We start from the raw sequence: 18,104 nt of genomic DNA, 5'->3' as shown, positions 1-18,104 counted from the left end.
GGCAGGAGGTATAAACTTGGGAGTCAAGAGTACAGAGACGGCCTTGAGGATGTGAGACTAGATGAGACCATCCAGCAAGGAGTGCAGAGGGAGAAGAGGCCGAGGCCATTTGACCTCAGAGGACAGGGGACACAGAAGAATCAGAAAAGAGAGACTAGGAAGGAGTGGCCGGGAAGGTGGGAGAAACCAAGAGAGGGAACCCACGCCACATTCCGAGGAGGAGAGGTAGATAGACTGAGCTAATGCCCCCGAGGGCTGAGAGTGGACCTGGACTTGGGGACTCGGGGGGCAGAAGTCTGACTGAAGTGGGTCCCGGACAGAATGCGGGGACAGGAAATGGGGACAGTGTAGACAACGCTTTCAAAGAGACCATCTGTAAAGGTGTGACGGCTGAGTTGCATCCCCCCAAATTCACATGCTGAAGGCCTAGCCCCACTACCTGTAGTTGGAGACAAAGCCTTTAAGGAGTGACTGAGTTAATGTGAGACCGTTAGGGTGAGCCCTAATCCAGGGGGGCTGGTGTCCTTGTAAGAAGAGGAGGTTGGACACACAGAGAGACACCAGGGGTGGATGCAGACAGCGGGCTGACCACGTGAGGACACAGCTCGAAGGCGGCCACCTACAAGCCACGGAGAGAAGCCTCAGGGGACACCAGCCCTGCCCACACCTTGATCTCGTACTTCCAGCCTCCAGAACTGGGAGAATAAACTTCAATTGCTTAACCCCCTTCCCCCCCGCCGCTCCCCGGTCTGCAGTAGTCTGTTACAGCAGCCCTGACAGACGAACAGAAGAGGGGTACACAGCAAGGCAGTGACAGCTACAAGGGGATATGGAATCAAGGCAGCTTTGGGTTTTTTCTTTAAAGATGGGGGGGGGCTTCCCTGGTGGCGCAGTGGTTGAGAGTCCGCCTGCCGATGCGGGGGACACGGGTTCGTGCCCCGGTCCGGGAAGATCCCACATGCCGCGGAGCAGCTGAGCCCGTGAGCCATGGCTGCTGAGCCTGCGCGTCCAGAGCCTGTGCTCCGCAGCGGGAGAGGCCACAACAGTGAGAGGCCCGCGTACCGAAAAAAGAAAAAAAAAAGATGGGGGGAACTGCAGCATATTTGTACTCTGGTCGGAATGATCCTTGGAGAGAAGGAAAAAAGTTGATGATACTGGAGAAGGAGACAACTGCTACAGAAGCATCTCTGCATGGACAAGGTGGTTCTGGTGCCTGCGTGGAGGCAGGACCAGGCGGGTGGAGGAGGAGGCCAGGGGCCCGGAGAGGCCGGGGGCGGCTGGTGGGTGGAAGGACGAAGGATGGTCGTCAGTTTAGGGCAGGGGAGCCTCTTGGGCCCAGGTAGTCCGACATAAATGGCTGGGTTTCAAAAGCATATTTTTTAATTAGTTAAGAAAGATACAGAATTTCTGTACAAAACTGAGGGGGCAGGAGATTGACCCATTCCTTGGCGACAGCCCTCTGCTCTGCTGTAGTCGGGTGGTCTCCCCTGCTCGGAGCAGTTATAGGAAACCACCCTCTCCTTCCTAGGGCCACTTTCCTTTACAGTCTAAAACCTCCCCAAACTCAGAACGCCTGCGTCTCCAGGGCCCCGTGAAAGAACCTCCTCTAAGAGTCCAGAAGACACGATTTTTGAGGACGGAGAACTCCCAAAGGAACTGGAAATCGCCACGCGTCTCTGCCTCCCACCCGCAAACCGGCATGCCTGTGGCCTCAGCTCCCCAGGCGCCACGGAGCTTCACAAGATGATTTTGAAAAGCATCTGAGAACTGAAGCCAGGAGACTCGGAGAGAAGTGCAAGGTATCATTATTATTCAACCGCACACTCCCCCACATCCCCCGAACTGGCTACACTCGAATCCCTTTTTAAAAAGGCCATTTCTTCTTAGAAAAGTTCAGTGAATGACCGAATCCTTACTCAGAGGCAGGGAACGGAGCAGTAATGTCAATAAAGCGCAGTTTTACTTCGTGTCAGCATTCTTCCACTGAAATAACCATCGGCTACACCTCCAGTAATGCCGGCACAAGGTTTCTGTCTGCCCTCAGATTAAAAAAAGTGGGTCATCGCCACCAAGGCTTCTCCGAGAGTGTTCACAGCAGCTCTCACGATAGTCCCAAACTGCACACACGCGCACGTTCATCGGCGGTAGGATGGATACACAAACTGTGGTAAACGCTCACAGTGCAACGCTATACGGCAAGGAACAAACCCCAGTGACTGCGACACACATGGATGAATCAAGCTGGAGATACAAGAGCGCGCTCTGTGTGATGCCATTTATGTGACATTCAAGGACAGGCAAAAGGGGTGGGGGGCTTAGCAACCGGGAAGGAGCATGAGACCCCTCTGCCCTCGAGGCCCGGAAAGGACCCGTGTCTCGATCTGGATGATCGGCTACGTGGGTGGGTGTGAAACCTCCCCCATCGTGCACTTCAGATTTGGGACGTATACTGTGTGTGTGTGCTATGCCTTAATTTAAAACAAATCCTTTTTTTTTTTTTTTTTAACCAATCAGTTTTGCCTTTCCACAGGAGCACGGAGGCCCTGTGATTTCTCTTACTGGGACACAGCTGAAATCAGAAGTCACTGCAAGAGGAACTCTCTTCCTGCAACCCAGCAGGTTGGGAATCAGGACAGCTAAGACTAAACGGGACAGCAGCTCATGGGGACCACCCTTGCTGTTCTCTTCTGAACCTGGCTTTTCCTTCTTGTTTTCTTAATCAGAATGATAACAGTTGCTCAGGGTTAAAAAACAAACAAAAGAAAAGGACACAAAATGAATGCTAGAGGAGAAGACTCAAATCAATAGAATTAGAAATGAAAAAGGAGAAGTAACAACTGACACTGCAGAAATACAAAGGATCATGAGAGATTACTACAAGCAGCTATATGCCAATAAAACGGACAACCTGGAAGAAATGGACAAATTCTTAGAAATGCACAACTTTCCGAGACTGAACCAGGAAGAAATAGAAAATATAAACAGACCAATCACAAGCACTGAAATTGAAACTGTGATTAAAAATCTTCCAACAGACTAACCCGCGCAAGTGCCCCATCTTCCGGTCTTTCGGTTTTCGGCTCGGAGGAGGCTAAGGTGCAACTCTCTTCGGTCGTCCCGAATCCGGGTTCATCCGACACCAGCCGCCTCCACCATGCCGCCTAAGTTCGACCCCAACGAGATCAAAGTCGTGTACCTGAGGTGCACCGGTGGGGAAGTCGGTGCCACGTCTGCCCTGGCCCCCAAGATCGGCCCCCTGGGTCTGTCTCCAAAAAAAGTTGGTGATGACATCGCCAAGGCAACTGGTGATTGGAAGGGTCTGAGGATTACAGTGAAACTGACCATTCAGAACCGACAGGCCCAGATTGAGGTGGTACCTTCTGCCTCTGCCCTGATCATCAAAGCCCTCAAGGAACCGCCAAGAGACAGAAAGAAGCAGAAAAACATTAAGCACAGTGGAAACATCACTTTTGATGAGACTGTCAGCATTGCCCGACAGATGCGGCATCGATCTTTAGCTAGAGAACTCTCTGGAACCATTAAAGAGATCCTGGGGACCGCCCAGTCTGTGGGCTGCAATGTTGATGGCCGCCACCCTCACGACATCATAGATGACATCAACAGTGGTGCAGTGGAATGTCCAGCTAGTTAAGAACTGCAAAGAAAAATAATAAAGGGTTATTTGACAAGCAAAAAAAAAAAAAAAATCTTCCAACAAACAAAAGCCCAGGACCAGATGGCTTTACAGGCAAATTCTATCAAAGATTTAGAGAAGAGCTAACACCTAGCCTTCTCAAACTCTTCCAAAATATAGCAGAGGGAGGAACACTCCCCAAACTCGTTCTACGAGGCCACCATCACCCTGATACCAAAACCAGACAAGGATATGACAAAGAAAGAAAACTACAGGCCAATATCACTGATGAACATAGATGCAAAAATCCTCAACAAAATACTAGCAAACAGAATCCAACAGCACATTAAAAAGATCATACACCATGATCAAGTGGGGTTTATTCCAGGAATGCAAGGATTCTTCAATATACGCAAATCAATCAAGTGATACACCATATTAACAAATGGAAGGAGAAAAACCATACGGTCATCTCAATAGATGCAGAGAAAGCTTTTGACAAAATTCAACACCCATTTATGATAAAAACCCTCCAGAAAGTAGGCATAGAGGGAACTTTCCTCAACATAATAAAGGCCATATGGGACAAACCCACAGCCAACATTGTCCTCAATGGTGAAAAACTGAAACCATTTCCACTAAGATCAGGAACAAGACAAGGTTGCCCACTCTCACCACTATTATTCAACATAGTTTTGGAATTTTTAGCCACAGCAATCAGAGAAGAAAAAGAAATAAAAGGAATCCAAATTGGGAAAGAAGTAAAGCTGTCACTGTTTGCAGATGACATGATACTATACACAGAGAATCCTAAAGATGCTACCAAAACTGCTAGAGCTAATCAATGAATTTGGAAAAGTTGCAGGATACAAAATTAATGCACAGAAATCTCTTGCATTCCTATATACTAATGATGAAAAATCTGAAAGTGAAATTAAGAAAACACTCCCATTTACCATTGCAACAAAAAGAATAAAATATCTAGGAATAAACCTACCTAAGGAGACAAAAGACCTGTATGCAGAAAATTACAAGACACTGGTGAAAGAAATTAAGGATGATACAAATAGATGGAGAGATATACCATGTTCTTGGATTGGAAGAATCAACATTGTGAAAATAACTCTACTACCCAAAGCAATCTACAGATTCAATGCAACCCCTATCAAACTACCAATGGCATTTTTCACAGAACTAGAACAAAAACTTTCACAATTTATATGGAAACACAAAAGATCCCGAATAGCCAAAGCAATCTTGAGAAAGAAAAACGGAGCTGGAGGAATCAGGCTCCCTGACTTCAGACTATACTACAAAGCTACAGTAATCAAGACAGTATGGTACTGGCACAAAAACAGAAATATAGATCAATGGCAAGAATATACAGTGGAGAAAAGACAGCCTCTTCAATAAGTGGTGCTGGGAAAACTGGACAGCTACATGTAACAGAATGAAATGAGAACACTCCCTAACACCATACACAAAAATAAACTCAAAATGGATTAAAGACCTAAATATAAGGCCAGACACCATCAAACTCTTAGAGGAAAACATAGCCAGAACACTCTATGACATAAATCACAGCAAGATCCTTTTTGATCCACCTCCTAGAGAAATGGAAGTAAAAACAAAAATAAACAAATGGGACCTAATGAAACTGCAAAGCTTTTGCACAGCAAAGGAAACCATAAACAAGACAAAAAGACGACCCTCAGAATGGGAGAAAATAGTTGCAAATGAAGCAACTGACAAAGGATTAATCTCCAAAATTTACAAGCAGCTCATGCAGCTCAATATTAAAAAAACGAACAACCCAATCAAAAAATGGGCAGAAGACCTAAAAGACATTTCTCCAAAGAAGATATACAGATTGCCAACAGACACATGAAAGAATGCTCAACATCATTAATCATTAGAGAAATGCAAATCAAAACTACAATAAGATATCACCTCACACCGGTCAGAATGGCCATCCTCAAAAAATCTACAAACAATAAATGCTGGAGAGGGTGTGGAGAAAAGGGAAACCTCTTGCACTGTTGGTGGGAATGTGAATTGGTACAGCCACTATGGAGAACAGTATGGACGTTCCTTAAAAAACTAAAAATAGAACTACCATATGACCCAGCAATCCCACTACTGGGCATATACCCTGAGAAAACCATAATTCAAAAAGAGTCATGTACTACAATGTTCATTGAAGCTCTATTTACAATAGCCAGGACATGGAAGCAACCGAAGTGTCCATTGACAGATGAGTGGATAAAGAAGATGTGGCACATACATACAATGGAATATTACTCAGCCATAAAAAGGAACGAAACTGAGTTATTTGCAGTGAGGTGGATGGACCTAGAGACTGTCTTACAGAGTGAAGTAAGTCAGAAAGAGAAAGACAAATACTGTATGCTAACACATATATATGGAATCTAAACAAACAAACAAACAAAACATTGTCATGAAGAACCTAGGGGCAAGACGGGAATAAAGACGCAGACCTCCTAGAGAGAATGGACTTGAGGACACGGGGAGGGGGAAGGGTAAGCTGGGACAAAGTGAGAGAGTGGCATGGACATATATACACTACCAAACGTAAAACTGAGAGCCGGTGGGAAGCAGCCGCATAGCACAGGGAGATCAGCTCGGTGCTTTGTGACTACCTAGAGGGGTGGGATGGGGAGGGAGATGCAAGAGGGAAGAGATATGGGGACATATGTATATGTATAACTGATTCACTTTGTTATACAGCAGAAACTAACACACCATTGTAAAGCAATTATACTCCAATAAAGATGTTAAAAAAAAAAAAGAATACTAGAATTTTCCCCTTCGTCCACCCAGCCACCATTCCCCAGACGTCCTACTAGAGCAGTTTCTTACACGTGCTAGTGCTTTCTTCCAGAAACTCCCTCTATGCCCCCGTCTCAGTAAAGGCCTCACAGAATTCCACTGGATGGAGGGATCTTGCTTTCGAGGAGCATTTGTGTGGTTTCAAGTTTATTCCCATTAAAAACAATGCTACAGTTAACATCAGCGTGCACAGAAAGATGGACAAGTCTGCCTGTGAGATAATTCTTAGAAGTGGAATTCTTGGGTTGATTCACTTATGCTGGTACATACTGTCAAATCCACAGCGTATTAGACTACCTGCTTCCCGTTTCTCTCGCCAATTTAACGTTTTATCAAGTGTTTTGATCTCTGCCAGTCTGACAGTGGAAAAAAGGCATCTCTCTGTTGTATTACTTCGCATTCGTTCATTGTAAATTGACTGGTCTGTTCATATTCTGCTTGTTCACATCCTTTAAGCATTTTTCTCTTGGGTCGAGTTCTCTAATTCTGGAGTCAGCAAACTGCAGTGGAGGGCCCACCCCTGCACTGCCCATCCTGCCCCACTGGCCAGATCTGGCCACATGGCAAGAACAGAGCAGAGCCGTTTCCACAGGGACCTTCTGGCTCTCAGAGCCTCAGGTATTTACTATCTGGACCTTTACAGAAGAAGTGTGCCGATTCCTGCACCTCCCTGATTTCTTCTGAGAGTTCTCTGTGAATTAAGGAAATAGCTCTCTCAGATAAAGTCAGTTTTGCATCAAATTCGTCACTCTACTCTACCTCCTACCCCCAACTCTGTCCAAAATAACCAAGTCAGAAGTACCTTTAAAAGCAGAGCACTCTCATTTGGAAACACTTTGGTCTATGTTAATTTAGGGGTGGTGCTTTCGTTTTACACACGTGGCCATTGAGGCTCAGAGCCACCGGTGACTTTCCCGAGGTCACACAGCTAGTACGCGGCAGAGCCGGGGCAGACGCCCTTTCTGCCTGGCTCCGGGTCCGTAGATCTTTCCACTTGGAGGAGGCTGCCTCTCAGTGGACGGGTCCAGCACCGGGGGATGGCGCTGACTGTACAAAGCAGAGTGTGACAGGTGTTGCTGTGGTACCTGCAGGATTTGTGAAGTATGTGGACAGAGCCTGGGGCCCCGCTCTGTCACCGCCACACTCGAGTATGAGGACGTACATTCCAGAGTCGGATTTGGGGTGAGAAGGAAGGTTACACCCCTGACACAGAAACCACCCGGGGAGGATGGAGCCCTTGCTCCGGCTCACCCACTTGTGAGGAGCTGGGAGGACCAGAGGACTGTGACATAAGACATGAGCCTGGGGAGCTTGACTGCGGGACTCGACCAGCGAAGACAGAGCGTTGTTGCCAGAGACAGGAGCGGCGACCCTTCATTACCCCGCGGCACTGGCCCATTGCACCAACCTGACAGCGACCGTTATATTCTCAGAGCCCTGAACAAATCAAAACCAAAAAGGTTACCCCCCTGTAAATAGTCACCCCATTAAAACCATCGACCCACAAGCAGCAGCTGCTCAAGGAGGCTTTGGGGGAAGGTGTACGGGGCGTGTTCCTTGCGTGTGAAGCGCACAAGCCGTGTTCTTCCCATGCGCCGCGGCACGGGTGACGAGGCTGGCACCTGGGAATCTGCCAGTCTCATTCTCCTTTAGCAGAAAAGCGGTTTTAAGGGGCTTCCTTGATAGTCCTCTTTTCCTTTTCTTTCTGTTCCCGTATTTAAATCAATCAAAATGCTCCAGACCTCCTGGATAATGCGGTACGTCTACAGGGTACATTTCCTTCAATCCCCTCGGCTGCCCTGGAAGATTAGGACTGCAGAGCAAGAGACTAAGAAAGGAAGTCCACCCGGCGCGGGGTGGGGAAAGCCGCACTCCAGCCCCAGGTCCGGACCCGAGCGTCCATCCTCTTATCCTCCCCGGATCTCAGGAGTAACAGCAACGGGAAGAGTATAGCACATCTGGAGTTTGCTCATTTCATGCTTGGTGTAACTGACAAGACTGAAAAGAATCAGTATTAATATCCTGATTTCACTGGGGAGAGATGACTTCCAGAGAGCTGAAGGGATGACAGGCCGGCCCAGGTGGGCAGTCACGACGGGAAGCCGCGTCTGGGCCATAGCCCGAGGTTCCTTCCCACCCCCCGCCTCAGCCTCCGACCCAGAAGGCAGACCGTGGACCTCCTGAGGCCTTTCCCCCTTGATCTGACCTCTTTTAACCCAAGTTTCACAGATCTGGTCACACTCTGTGTCGGGGTGGTCATCTGGGCATTCCGGCCCTCGCGGGACTTCACCATCGTCCCGATTACCAGGAGGCACTCACTGTCTCCAAGGCCAAGTGTGGGGACAAAGCAAGAGAGGACGGAAGGCAGTTTCAAACTCTTGGGAGGAGCTCTGTTTATCAGCATCTGGTGTCCCTTTTCACCATAATCACCTGAGCACTGGGACTCGATCTGGCCCTTCACGCATGAAGTGCTATCATCAGCAAACCAGGCACCACAAGGTTTCCATTGGAAAGGTGGAGAAACGCATGTCGGAAAGTGGAGAAGTTAGTTGGGATGTTGCCCCACCAGCACAGTCTCAGCCTGGAACCTTCCACTGACTGCTGGACTCTCTGAGTCCCACCATCGCCCACACTCGCCTCCCGCCATCCTTCCTTCCCTCAATCCTTTCCTCTAGTGTGAGTCTCTGCCACCCTCTGGTCATGGCAACACGACTGTAGGGCCTGAACTATTTAGGGGAGGATGTCTGGGTCTCTCGTTCCTTCTGTGTGTCCCCGACGGTACCTGGTACAGTGTCACCCAGACAGTGCCCACTGAGTGATTCAAACAAGGGCCACCACCTTTAGAAGAAGAGTTAGGTTTACAAGTCATTTTAAAAGATCACATAGGGACTTCCCTGGTGGTGCAGTGGGTAAGAATCCGCCTGCCAATGCAGGGGACACAGGTTCGAGCCCTGGTCCGGGAGGATCCCACATGTCGTGGAGCAACTAAGCCCGCGCGCCACAACTACTGAGCCTGCACTCTAGAACTGCGAGCCACAACTACTGAGCCTGCGCTCTAGAGCCCGTGAGCCACAACTACTGAAGCCAGCGCGCTCAGAGTCCAGGCTCCGCAACAAGAGAAGCCACCGCAAGGAGAAGCCTGCGCACTGCAACGAAAACCCAACACAGCCAAAAATAAGTAAAATTAAATCTTTAAAAAAATGAAAAATAAAAGATCACATAAAGGATGAATGGATAAACAAACTGTGGTCTGTCCACACAATGGAATATTATTCAGCCTTAAAAAGGAAGGAAATTCTGACGCCTGCTACAACATGGGTGAACCTTGAGGAGATTATGCTCAGTGACATAAGCCAGACACAGAAGAACACATACTGCAGGATGCCACTTACATCGGGTCCTAGAGGAGTCAAATTCACAGAGACAGGTAGAAAGTAGAAGGGTGGTTTCTAGGGGCTGGAGAAGGGGATGGGGAGTTGTTTAATGATAACAGAGTTTCAGTTTGGGAGGATGGAAAGTTCTGGAGATGGATGGTGGTGATGGTTGTGCAACAATGTGAATGTACTTAATACCCCTGAACTATACACTTAAAAGTGGTTAAGATGTAAATTTTATGTCATGTGTATTTTACCACAATTTAAAAAAAAAATCACACAAAGGAACATTTGTACACAGAGTCAGGACTGTACGGGCTGGTGGGACTAACAGACTTCCTTTTTGATATGGGTGCTACTAAAATGCACAGCCATCCAAACCATTTTGCTGGGGTGTGATGAGGCTGAGTCAGTCCCAGGCTCCCTTTGCCCTCTGATCAGCCCCGGCCCACAGCGGGGACCATCATTTCTTTACAGCTGCCAGGGGCTTAGAGAGAAGTGGAGACTCAGGGCAAGGACAGAAGTGGAACACTGTAGCTAAATTCCTGTCCTCGCATTAACCTACGGCTCGGGACTTCCGGCACCCAATAACCACAGAGGAGGCACCCAATAATCGTCCAGTGATGGACCAACGTTTCTTTCCTTCCTTGGGAGGCTGGTAGCCTTTTACACTTTGTCAGGAGAAATTCTTTCCTACCACAAATCAAAGGTTTGGGGGCAGGCTGGGCACAGATGGGTTTGGTCCGCAGGACCAGGTTTGTGGGGATGGTCCTCTGCAGACACTCTCCAGACCAGGTGCCAGGAAGCTGGGAGCTCCGACACACGCCCCGTCAAGCAGGCCCTGCTCCCTGCACCATAACTGTCTCCCTGGGGCCCTTCCAACTGTGCTCTGAACTCTGAAGGGACAGAGAAGCCCTCTCCCTTCCCTGTGCCGAGAGCTCAGGAGACCACGGGGGGCCCTTCCAGCCTGGGCAGTGTGCTGGGGGGGCGGGTCAGTGTCACGGGGGTGGGGACTTCAAGCACGAGGCCACTAGGACCTCATCCTGGCTTTGCGGGGAACCTGGGCCCCTCCTGGTTCCACACTCTCCCCGTGGGAGGGGCTGTCCTTCCCCCTGCCCTCCCCTCCCCTCCCCTCCCAGGGGCTCCACCTTCTCGGGAGCCTCCGCGTCAGGCCCGGTTGTGGTCTGGAAACTTCCTGTCCTTTCAGGTCTTAGAAATGTTCTTTTCCTCCTTCTGGGGCAGGGGCACCGAGGGGCGCCCTGCCGGGCCCGCCCCCCCTTCATCCCTTTCTTCTCTGAGGGGCTGGGGACTTTGCCAGGCGGGGCCACCCAGAGACAGACGGTCCGAGAGGAACTCGGAGGCGGGATACAGGGAGATGGAAAGTGGAGATAAAGTTCTCCAAACGCAGGCGGGGAGAGGGAGATAGAGATGGAGCCAGAGGGGAAAGAGATGGTGAGAGAGGGATGGCGGTCCGGTAGCGCTGGACCAGAAAAGCGAGCCCCTTCTGACCCCCGCACGGCGCCGCGACTCCGCGCCGCCCGCCGAGGACCCCGGGCCCCCCGCGTCCCCCCTCCGCACGACCGCGCCGCCCCAGCGCGCCCCCGCCGTCCCCCGTGTCCCCACCCCCGCGTCCGCCGCGCCTACCTGGGCCGCTCAGGCTCCGCGCAGGCCGCCGTCTTCCCCTCGGGGCCGCGGCCCTCGGTCCCCACCGCCCGGACCGTCCGAGGGGCGCAGCCGACCCAGGGGCTGCAGGGCCGGTAGGGGGCCGCGCGCCACACGGGCAGCAGTCCGGAGGCCAAAGGAGGCAAAAGAGAGAAAAAAGGAGAGAAAGTGTGTCACAGGCTGGAAGGGGGGAGGGGAATGCAAAACCCGACAGGAAATGAGACTAAAAAAAATGCAAAAGGTTAGAAAAAGAGATAAGGAAGAGGGGGAGGGGAGGGGCGGAGCCTGGGTCCCGGCCGCGGGGAGGGCGGCGAGGAGGTGGGGCGGGAGGGCTGGGCCCGGGGCCGCGAGACCCCGGCGGGCCTGGGGAGGCCCCGCCCCGCCCCGCCCCGCCCCGGGTCGCGTGCGGCTGGACCCCTGCCTGGGCCGCAGTCCCCAGCCGGCTCCGACACCAAGAGCCCGGCGCGGCCGTGGGAAGGGACACCCCCTTGAAGGCTCTCCAGGCTCTGCGTGGGAGGGAGGTTGGAGCAGCTGCCCTCTCGGAGGAATTGGCCCCGTTTTGAAGAACTCCCAGAGGCGTCGCTGCGATCTGCGGGGGAGGCTTTTCCCACAGAGAAGTGGGAAGCAAGGGATCCTGCAGCCTTGGGCACCCCCAGGGCTCTTCTCTCCCTCAGCCTCTGTTCCGGAAGCTTCCTGGGGCTTGCCTGGCGGTCAGCACACCTCCGAGGGCCGCACACACCCCTCCTGGACCCGTGATGGCGACAGAGTCTGTCACCCCGCTGCCTCTGGCCCTCCGCACCCCCCCTCCCCCGCGCAGTGCTCTCAGACTCAGCACCTGTAGGGGAAATTGAGGCTTTTGGATGTCATCGGTTTAATAATTTGGCCCCAAAGCTGCGGCCCAGGCCCCTGGGTATGTTACTCTCTCAGGGCTGTAAGGGGGGGAAGGTCCCAAGGGTTTTTCTGAATTATGAACTTAAAAATCTGGGCCAACCAGGCACATCCAGAGAACTTTGGGTTCTGCTCATGTACCGGTTTCCCCAGCCCCTGCACCTCTCCTTCTACTCTGCCTCAGTGACCCTTGACTTCTGTCCCTCCCTCACCTCTTGATTCCCGCCATTACAGCTGGAGCACATTCCCTCCCGTTTCGTGTTGTAAGTTCTTTGAGAAAAGTTCCTTGAGCTCCTGGAGGGAAAGGCGTTCAATAAATTGAGCAGCTAAGCACGAAGATCAACAAATGATGGTGCTGTGGTCCAAGCACAGGAGACTAAAATCTTGGCGGTTTTGAGGCGTGTAGGTGATGGTTGCACATGGACCAGGAACTAAAGGAGACATGAGTTTGCTTTCTGCACAGCATGTTCAAAAACTTAATCAGGAACCACAGAGAGAAAGTTCCTAAAATAAATGCCAACGCCCACAGCATCCAGGTCCTCCATCCCCAGTGACTCGCTGGGGACCTGGGTGGAATCTCTCCTGCACTTGTTGAACCTTTAAATCAGCCCGTGTCGTTTTGGAGGGGAACTCTGGTTTTCCTCCTGCAGGGTACGAAGGGCAGGCAGGCCTTAAGTCAACAACAAAAACTGATAGAAATTCTGCAAAAATGCTTGATGAGTTTTCATGAAGCGAACACACCCACGTTACCAAGACAGAGAATTTTGCACCCCAGAAGTCCCCCTTATGCACCCCTACTTGTCAGCCCCTCCCCTCCACCAAGGATAAACCACTTTCTGACCTCCAGCAGCATAGGTCAGTTTTGCCAGATGTCTTGTCTCTAAAGTTCAGAAACTTTATATAAATGGAGACATCCATAGATGCCCTTCTGGGTCTAGCTTCTTTCGTTCAATAGTATGTTTTTCAGATCTAGCCATGGGATTACATGCAGGTATGGTTTCTTGAAGACATGTTGTCTCTTTTCCTCCCCAACACCTTATTGGACTTGTTAAACATTCGGAAGAGTTAGAAGGCTTGTATGGTGAATACCCATATATCCCACCACCTAATTCTACAATGAACATTTTGCTCTATTTGCTTTATCACATACATACCCATCTGTCCCCTCTAGCCATCGATCCTTCTTTTTTGTTTTTTTGATGCGTTTCAAAGTTGATGACATCAACATACTTCACCTTTAAATACTTTATCATGCATATCATTAACTAGAGAGATTTTTTTAGGTGAAATTTACCTACAGATTTTAATGATATCATAAAATGAGTTTTGACAAATGTATACACCGTGTAACCCCAATCCCTGTGAAGATATAGAACTGTGTGGTCCAGTACGGCAGCCACTACCCACACTTGAACATGTGGCTAGTGTGAATAAGGAACCGTATTTTAAATTCCATTTAATTTTAATTAAAATCTAAAAACTGCTACTCAATTCTGTTACTGGAAAACTTTTAAGTATGTTGGGAGCATCCTGATTATATTAATCTGCTTTTTCAACTGTAAATTTTATAAAAGCTAAATACAGGTGAAGTATTTTCAAGGAAAATTGAGGTGCTGTAAGTGTAAAAACGGCACCAGGCTTTGAAGACATGGTACGTAAAAAGGAATGCAGGACATCTCACTCATAGTTTTGATATCGATTGCATGTTGAACTAATAATATTCTGGATATGTTGGATTCAATAAAATATATTATTAAAATGAATTTCATGTTTCTTTTTTAATGTTGCCACTAGAAAATTTTAAATTTTACATTATATTTTTATGGGACAGTATGGATATAATGTAGAACACTACCATCACCCAGGAAGTTCCCTCCTGCCCAGGCATGCCCTTTTAAAACCTGATTCTTCTGTGACCCCAGGGCGAAGGTGATTCGAATGTCTTTGAAGGACGATGGTTGGAGACTACAAACTAAATGCAAACATTCACCTCCTCTTTTGGAAACCTGCTGGAATGACAGCAAAGAACAGTGGGCGATGAGTTAATCCAGGTGCCAGGAGAGTTAGCGAGTGGACAGGTGAATAGAAGGCAGATGAACAGAGGCCGCAGCTCAGAGCGGGCAGGGGGAAAGGCGGCAGCAAAGATGGGAGTGGTTCTCTCACTGGGAACCCCACAGATCTGTTGGGTTTGAGGGTAGGGCAGGGTGGCATGAGGGGCAGACACTGAATGATGGATGGATGGAATTGCTGAGTGTAGAGTTCCCTGGGCACTCCCCGCCTCTGACCTTACACCGTGCGCCTTAAGCTTCTCCCCTAGGCGAAGCCAGAGAAGTATTTCTAAGGACACCTGCTCTGAGGGAGGGTCAAGGGCTCTTGGAATGAGGGCAGCGGCCCAAGGAGACCCCTTCCCATGTGACATTTAGCAGAAGGGCAGCCTGCCTAGACCTCTCTCTGCCGGGGCCCCCTAGGGCTGTGCTTTCTGAACTGTCTGTAGTGAAAGACATCCTCCATCCCCCAGCCTTAAGAAACATTCTGATCTGTTACAGACTGATACTTTTGTAAAATATAATAAAAATGAATTTAGAAAATCGATTTAAAAATAAGATGCTCAAGGTACAGGCCCGCTGATCGCGCTTGGTTATCGTGGCAACGTCAAAACGCTGTAAAGGCTTCTGGGTGCTCAGTCTTGATTTCTGTTCTCATCGCACTCGTCGAGGACTAGCGCGCAGGAGGACACGGGTCCACGGGCCAGATTTTGCGTGGTGCGGCCCTGGAGGGAAGGCAGCCTGCTGGGGCACCACATCCGCCCTGCCCTGAGAGCCCAGCCAGCCTCTCTACGAGGAGGTCGGGAAGCGTCAGTCACCCTGGGCCTTCGCAGAGACGGGCAGAAACCAGCAGCTTGAAAGTGAGGGATCCAGATGAACAAATAGGACAACTGTCTCCCAAGGGTGGAGAGGAAATGGGTAGCACTGGGAAGGGAACAGAGTATAATGACCAAAACACCCTCTAATGAGTGTCCTCGGAGAGAGGCAAGCAGAAATCACGCTCGTAAAATAGGAACAGATTGCTATGAAACGGGCTGCTTGAAGAAAGGACAGTTCACGGAAATTAAAAATACAGTTGCCGGGGCTTCCCTGGTGGCGCAGTGGTTGAGAGTCCGCCTGCCGATGCGGGGGGCGCGAGTTCGTGCCCCGGTCCGGGAGGATCCCACGTGCCGCGGAGCGGCTGGGTCCGTGAGCCATGGCCGCTGAGCCTGCGCGTCCGGAGCCTGTGCTCCGCAACGGGAGAGGCCCCAACAGTGAGAGGTGCACGTACCGGGGAAAAAAAAAAAAAACAGTTGCCAAAATAATAGGAAAAATAAATAAAATTTAATAGAAGGGCTGGAAGAAGATGTCTGTCGAGTGTGTCTCCTAGGCTGGAAGCCAAAACAAATGAAACCCACCAAGACGGGAAAAGTGCGAGAGAAAAGTTGCGACATAAATCATCAACACGAAAAGTTCCTTGTCCACTTAGAAAGCCTTCCAGGCAGGAAAGGAGAAACTAGAGGGAGGAGTTAATCATGAAATGATAATAATATTTACCAGAGCTGCAGACTGACATGATTCTCCACAGTGAGAGGGGCCAGCGAGAAGCAATACGATAAATAAAAAAAGACCTGCCTCTAGATACATTCTCATGAAATTTCAGGAGAGAAAAGGAGAAGACGGATAATGAGAAGATTCTGAGACCTTGCAGCCGGGCGTGGGAAGAACACTGATGCCGAGGCTCAAATGGGGCTCAGGGTTCTCACCAGCAACACTGCATTGTCTTCCAGCGAGGAGATAATGAAGTCATGCTTCAACGTTCTCACGAAAACTTACTTTAAATGTGGAGTCCTGTATTCAACCAAATTTTTGATCGAGTGTGAGAGCAAAATAAACACATTCTTAGACATGCAGGGGCTTTGGAAATTTATCCCCTAAGCACTTCTCCAGAAATACAATTACTTTTCTTTTTTTTTAACTTTTAAAAAAGTGTTATGGGAAATTTCAAAAATAAACAAAACTAGAGAACATAACATAATGAAGCCTCATGTACCCCTAAGTCAGTTTCAACAATTATCAACTCATTACTAATCTTGTCTATGCTCCAACACACTTCCCTCCATTTCCAGATTATTTTGAGTCACATCCCAAATATCATATAATTTCATCTGTAAATATATAGGCATATATATGAAAAGAAAAGGATACTTGAAAAACAAAACAGTGACTTCCCTCGTGGTCCAGTGGTAAAGAACCTGCCTTACAATGCAGGGGACGCGGGTTCCATCCCTGGTCGGGGAACTAAGATCCCACATGCCGCAGGGCAACTAAGCCCGCGTGCCACAACTGCTGAGCTCGCACGCCTCAACTAGAGTGCCCGCGTGCCGAGAACTACAGAGACCATGGACTCTGGAGCCCGCGCCACGACCTGAGAAGAGAAAACGCCATAACTAGAGAGAAGCCCGCGTGCCACAATGAAAGATCCCACATGCCACAACAAAGATCCCGTGTGCCACAACAGACCAAAATAAAGTAAATAAATATTAAAAAAATAAAAATAAAAAGGTTTTAAAAAAAACACCCATGGAATGTATACTACCCACAGAATGTAAGAGTAATGTATACCGTGGACTCTGGGTGACTATGATCTGTTGTTGCAGGTTCATGTACCGCTCTGATGGGGAACGTTGATAAAGTGGGAGGCTGTGCATGTGGCAGGGGCAGGGGCAGGGGAGAAGAACAATTACTTGAGAAGGTACTACAATGAAATGAAAAAGAAATCTAGGGAAGAGAAAGACATGGGATCCAGGAAAGAGTAAAATAAATCCATGAAAATAATAAAAAGGAATAGCAACTATGCAGGAGGCCTAAAAAAAAAGTCAGGATGTATCTGAGCTTTCAGTCAGATCCTCGCCACCTGAAGAACTGGAAAGCACTGTGAAGTTACTGGCTTGGACAAAGTATGACGTCAGATGGATCTGAAAGGCGTGTTTGGTGAAAAATGGTCATTTCTAAGGGATTGAACTAGGAAGGAGCGAGGCGGGTCAAAGGGTCTTCATCGGATGTCCTTCTATACCAGAAACGGTGTATTTCCATACTGTGTAATTCTTTTGTAATAAAAATAAATCACGTCTACAAGAAACGGGTGGGAGAAGCCAGGAGGGAACCGATCAGTTTAGTTCCCATGTCTCCCTGCGTTCAAGTTATGATCTGAGCCCCTGCTGGGGTCGCAGGGTCGCTCACACCACCGGATGTATGTTCAGAGAAAACCTCTATTGTATCTGGAAGTTATCCTGTCTTCCTTCTGGGTCCCCCTCCACATTAGTAGGAGAAATAAAACTTGTAGCTCTATCTGCCTTAAAATATAGCCCAATCCAGTAACTTAACAGTCCTTTTAGGTTTCCTGGAATAAAAATGTCTAGTCTCTCCTACGGCTGCCCCTCCCTCTGTGCTCCCCACAAGATGCACCGGAGTGTGAGGGAGGAAAGTGGCTTGGAGGACCTGAGGACCACGAGGAAGATGCCTCTTTCATGCCTGGTTGCCCCTCACCCTGCGGGAATTCAGGGCTGACCTCCAGCTCCAGGAGGGTCCTGGTCTGCTTCCCTCTTGACTTGGGTGAACATCTGCCGTGGTCTTACCCAGCCCGAAGGCCCCCTGCAGCCTCTGCTCCGG

The 18,104-nt window shown here is 49.3% G+C and overlaps 2 protein-coding genes across 5 annotated transcripts in view; one reads left to right on the top strand and one right to left on the bottom strand.

Moving 5' to 3' along the window:
• The window catches only part of CARD11 (caspase recruitment domain family member 11), a 110,322-nt gene extending 98,678 nt beyond the window's left edge, over nt 1-11,644 (bottom strand). For all 4 annotated transcript variants that reach the window (XR_009535375.1, XM_060123364.1, XM_060123363.1 and 1 more), the window contains exon 1: nt 11,503-11,644. The gene's annotated coding sequence lies outside the window, so the exon portion shown is untranslated. The remainder of the gene's footprint in view (nt 1-11,502) is intronic.
• LOC132504874 (large ribosomal subunit protein uL11-like) lies at nt 3,059-3,701 on the top strand. Its single transcript, XM_060122600.1, has one exon. The coding sequence runs from the start codon at nt 3,155-3,157 to the stop codon at nt 3,650-3,652; it is 498 nt and encodes a 165-aa protein (XP_059978583.1). The 5' UTR covers nt 3,059-3,154; the 3' UTR covers nt 3,653-3,701.
• Nucleotides 11,645-18,104: the final 6,460 nt, after the last annotated feature.

Source organism: Lagenorhynchus albirostris, chromosome 15 (assembly GCF_949774975.1).
Source record: "Lagenorhynchus albirostris chromosome 15, mLagAlb1.1, whole genome shotgun sequence".
Classification (NCBI taxonomy): Eukaryota; Metazoa; Chordata; class Mammalia; order Artiodactyla; family Delphinidae; genus Lagenorhynchus; species Lagenorhynchus albirostris.
Note: the sequence above shows the minus strand (reverse complement) of the source record. Positions and strands in the feature narration are given on the sequence as shown.

Bases quoted from the DNA above. Each gene is read 5' to 3' on its own strand.
- LOC132504874 (XM_060122600.1), top strand. From the start codon at position 3,155: ATGCCGCCTAAGTTCGACCCCAACGAGATCAAAGTCGTGTACCTGAGG.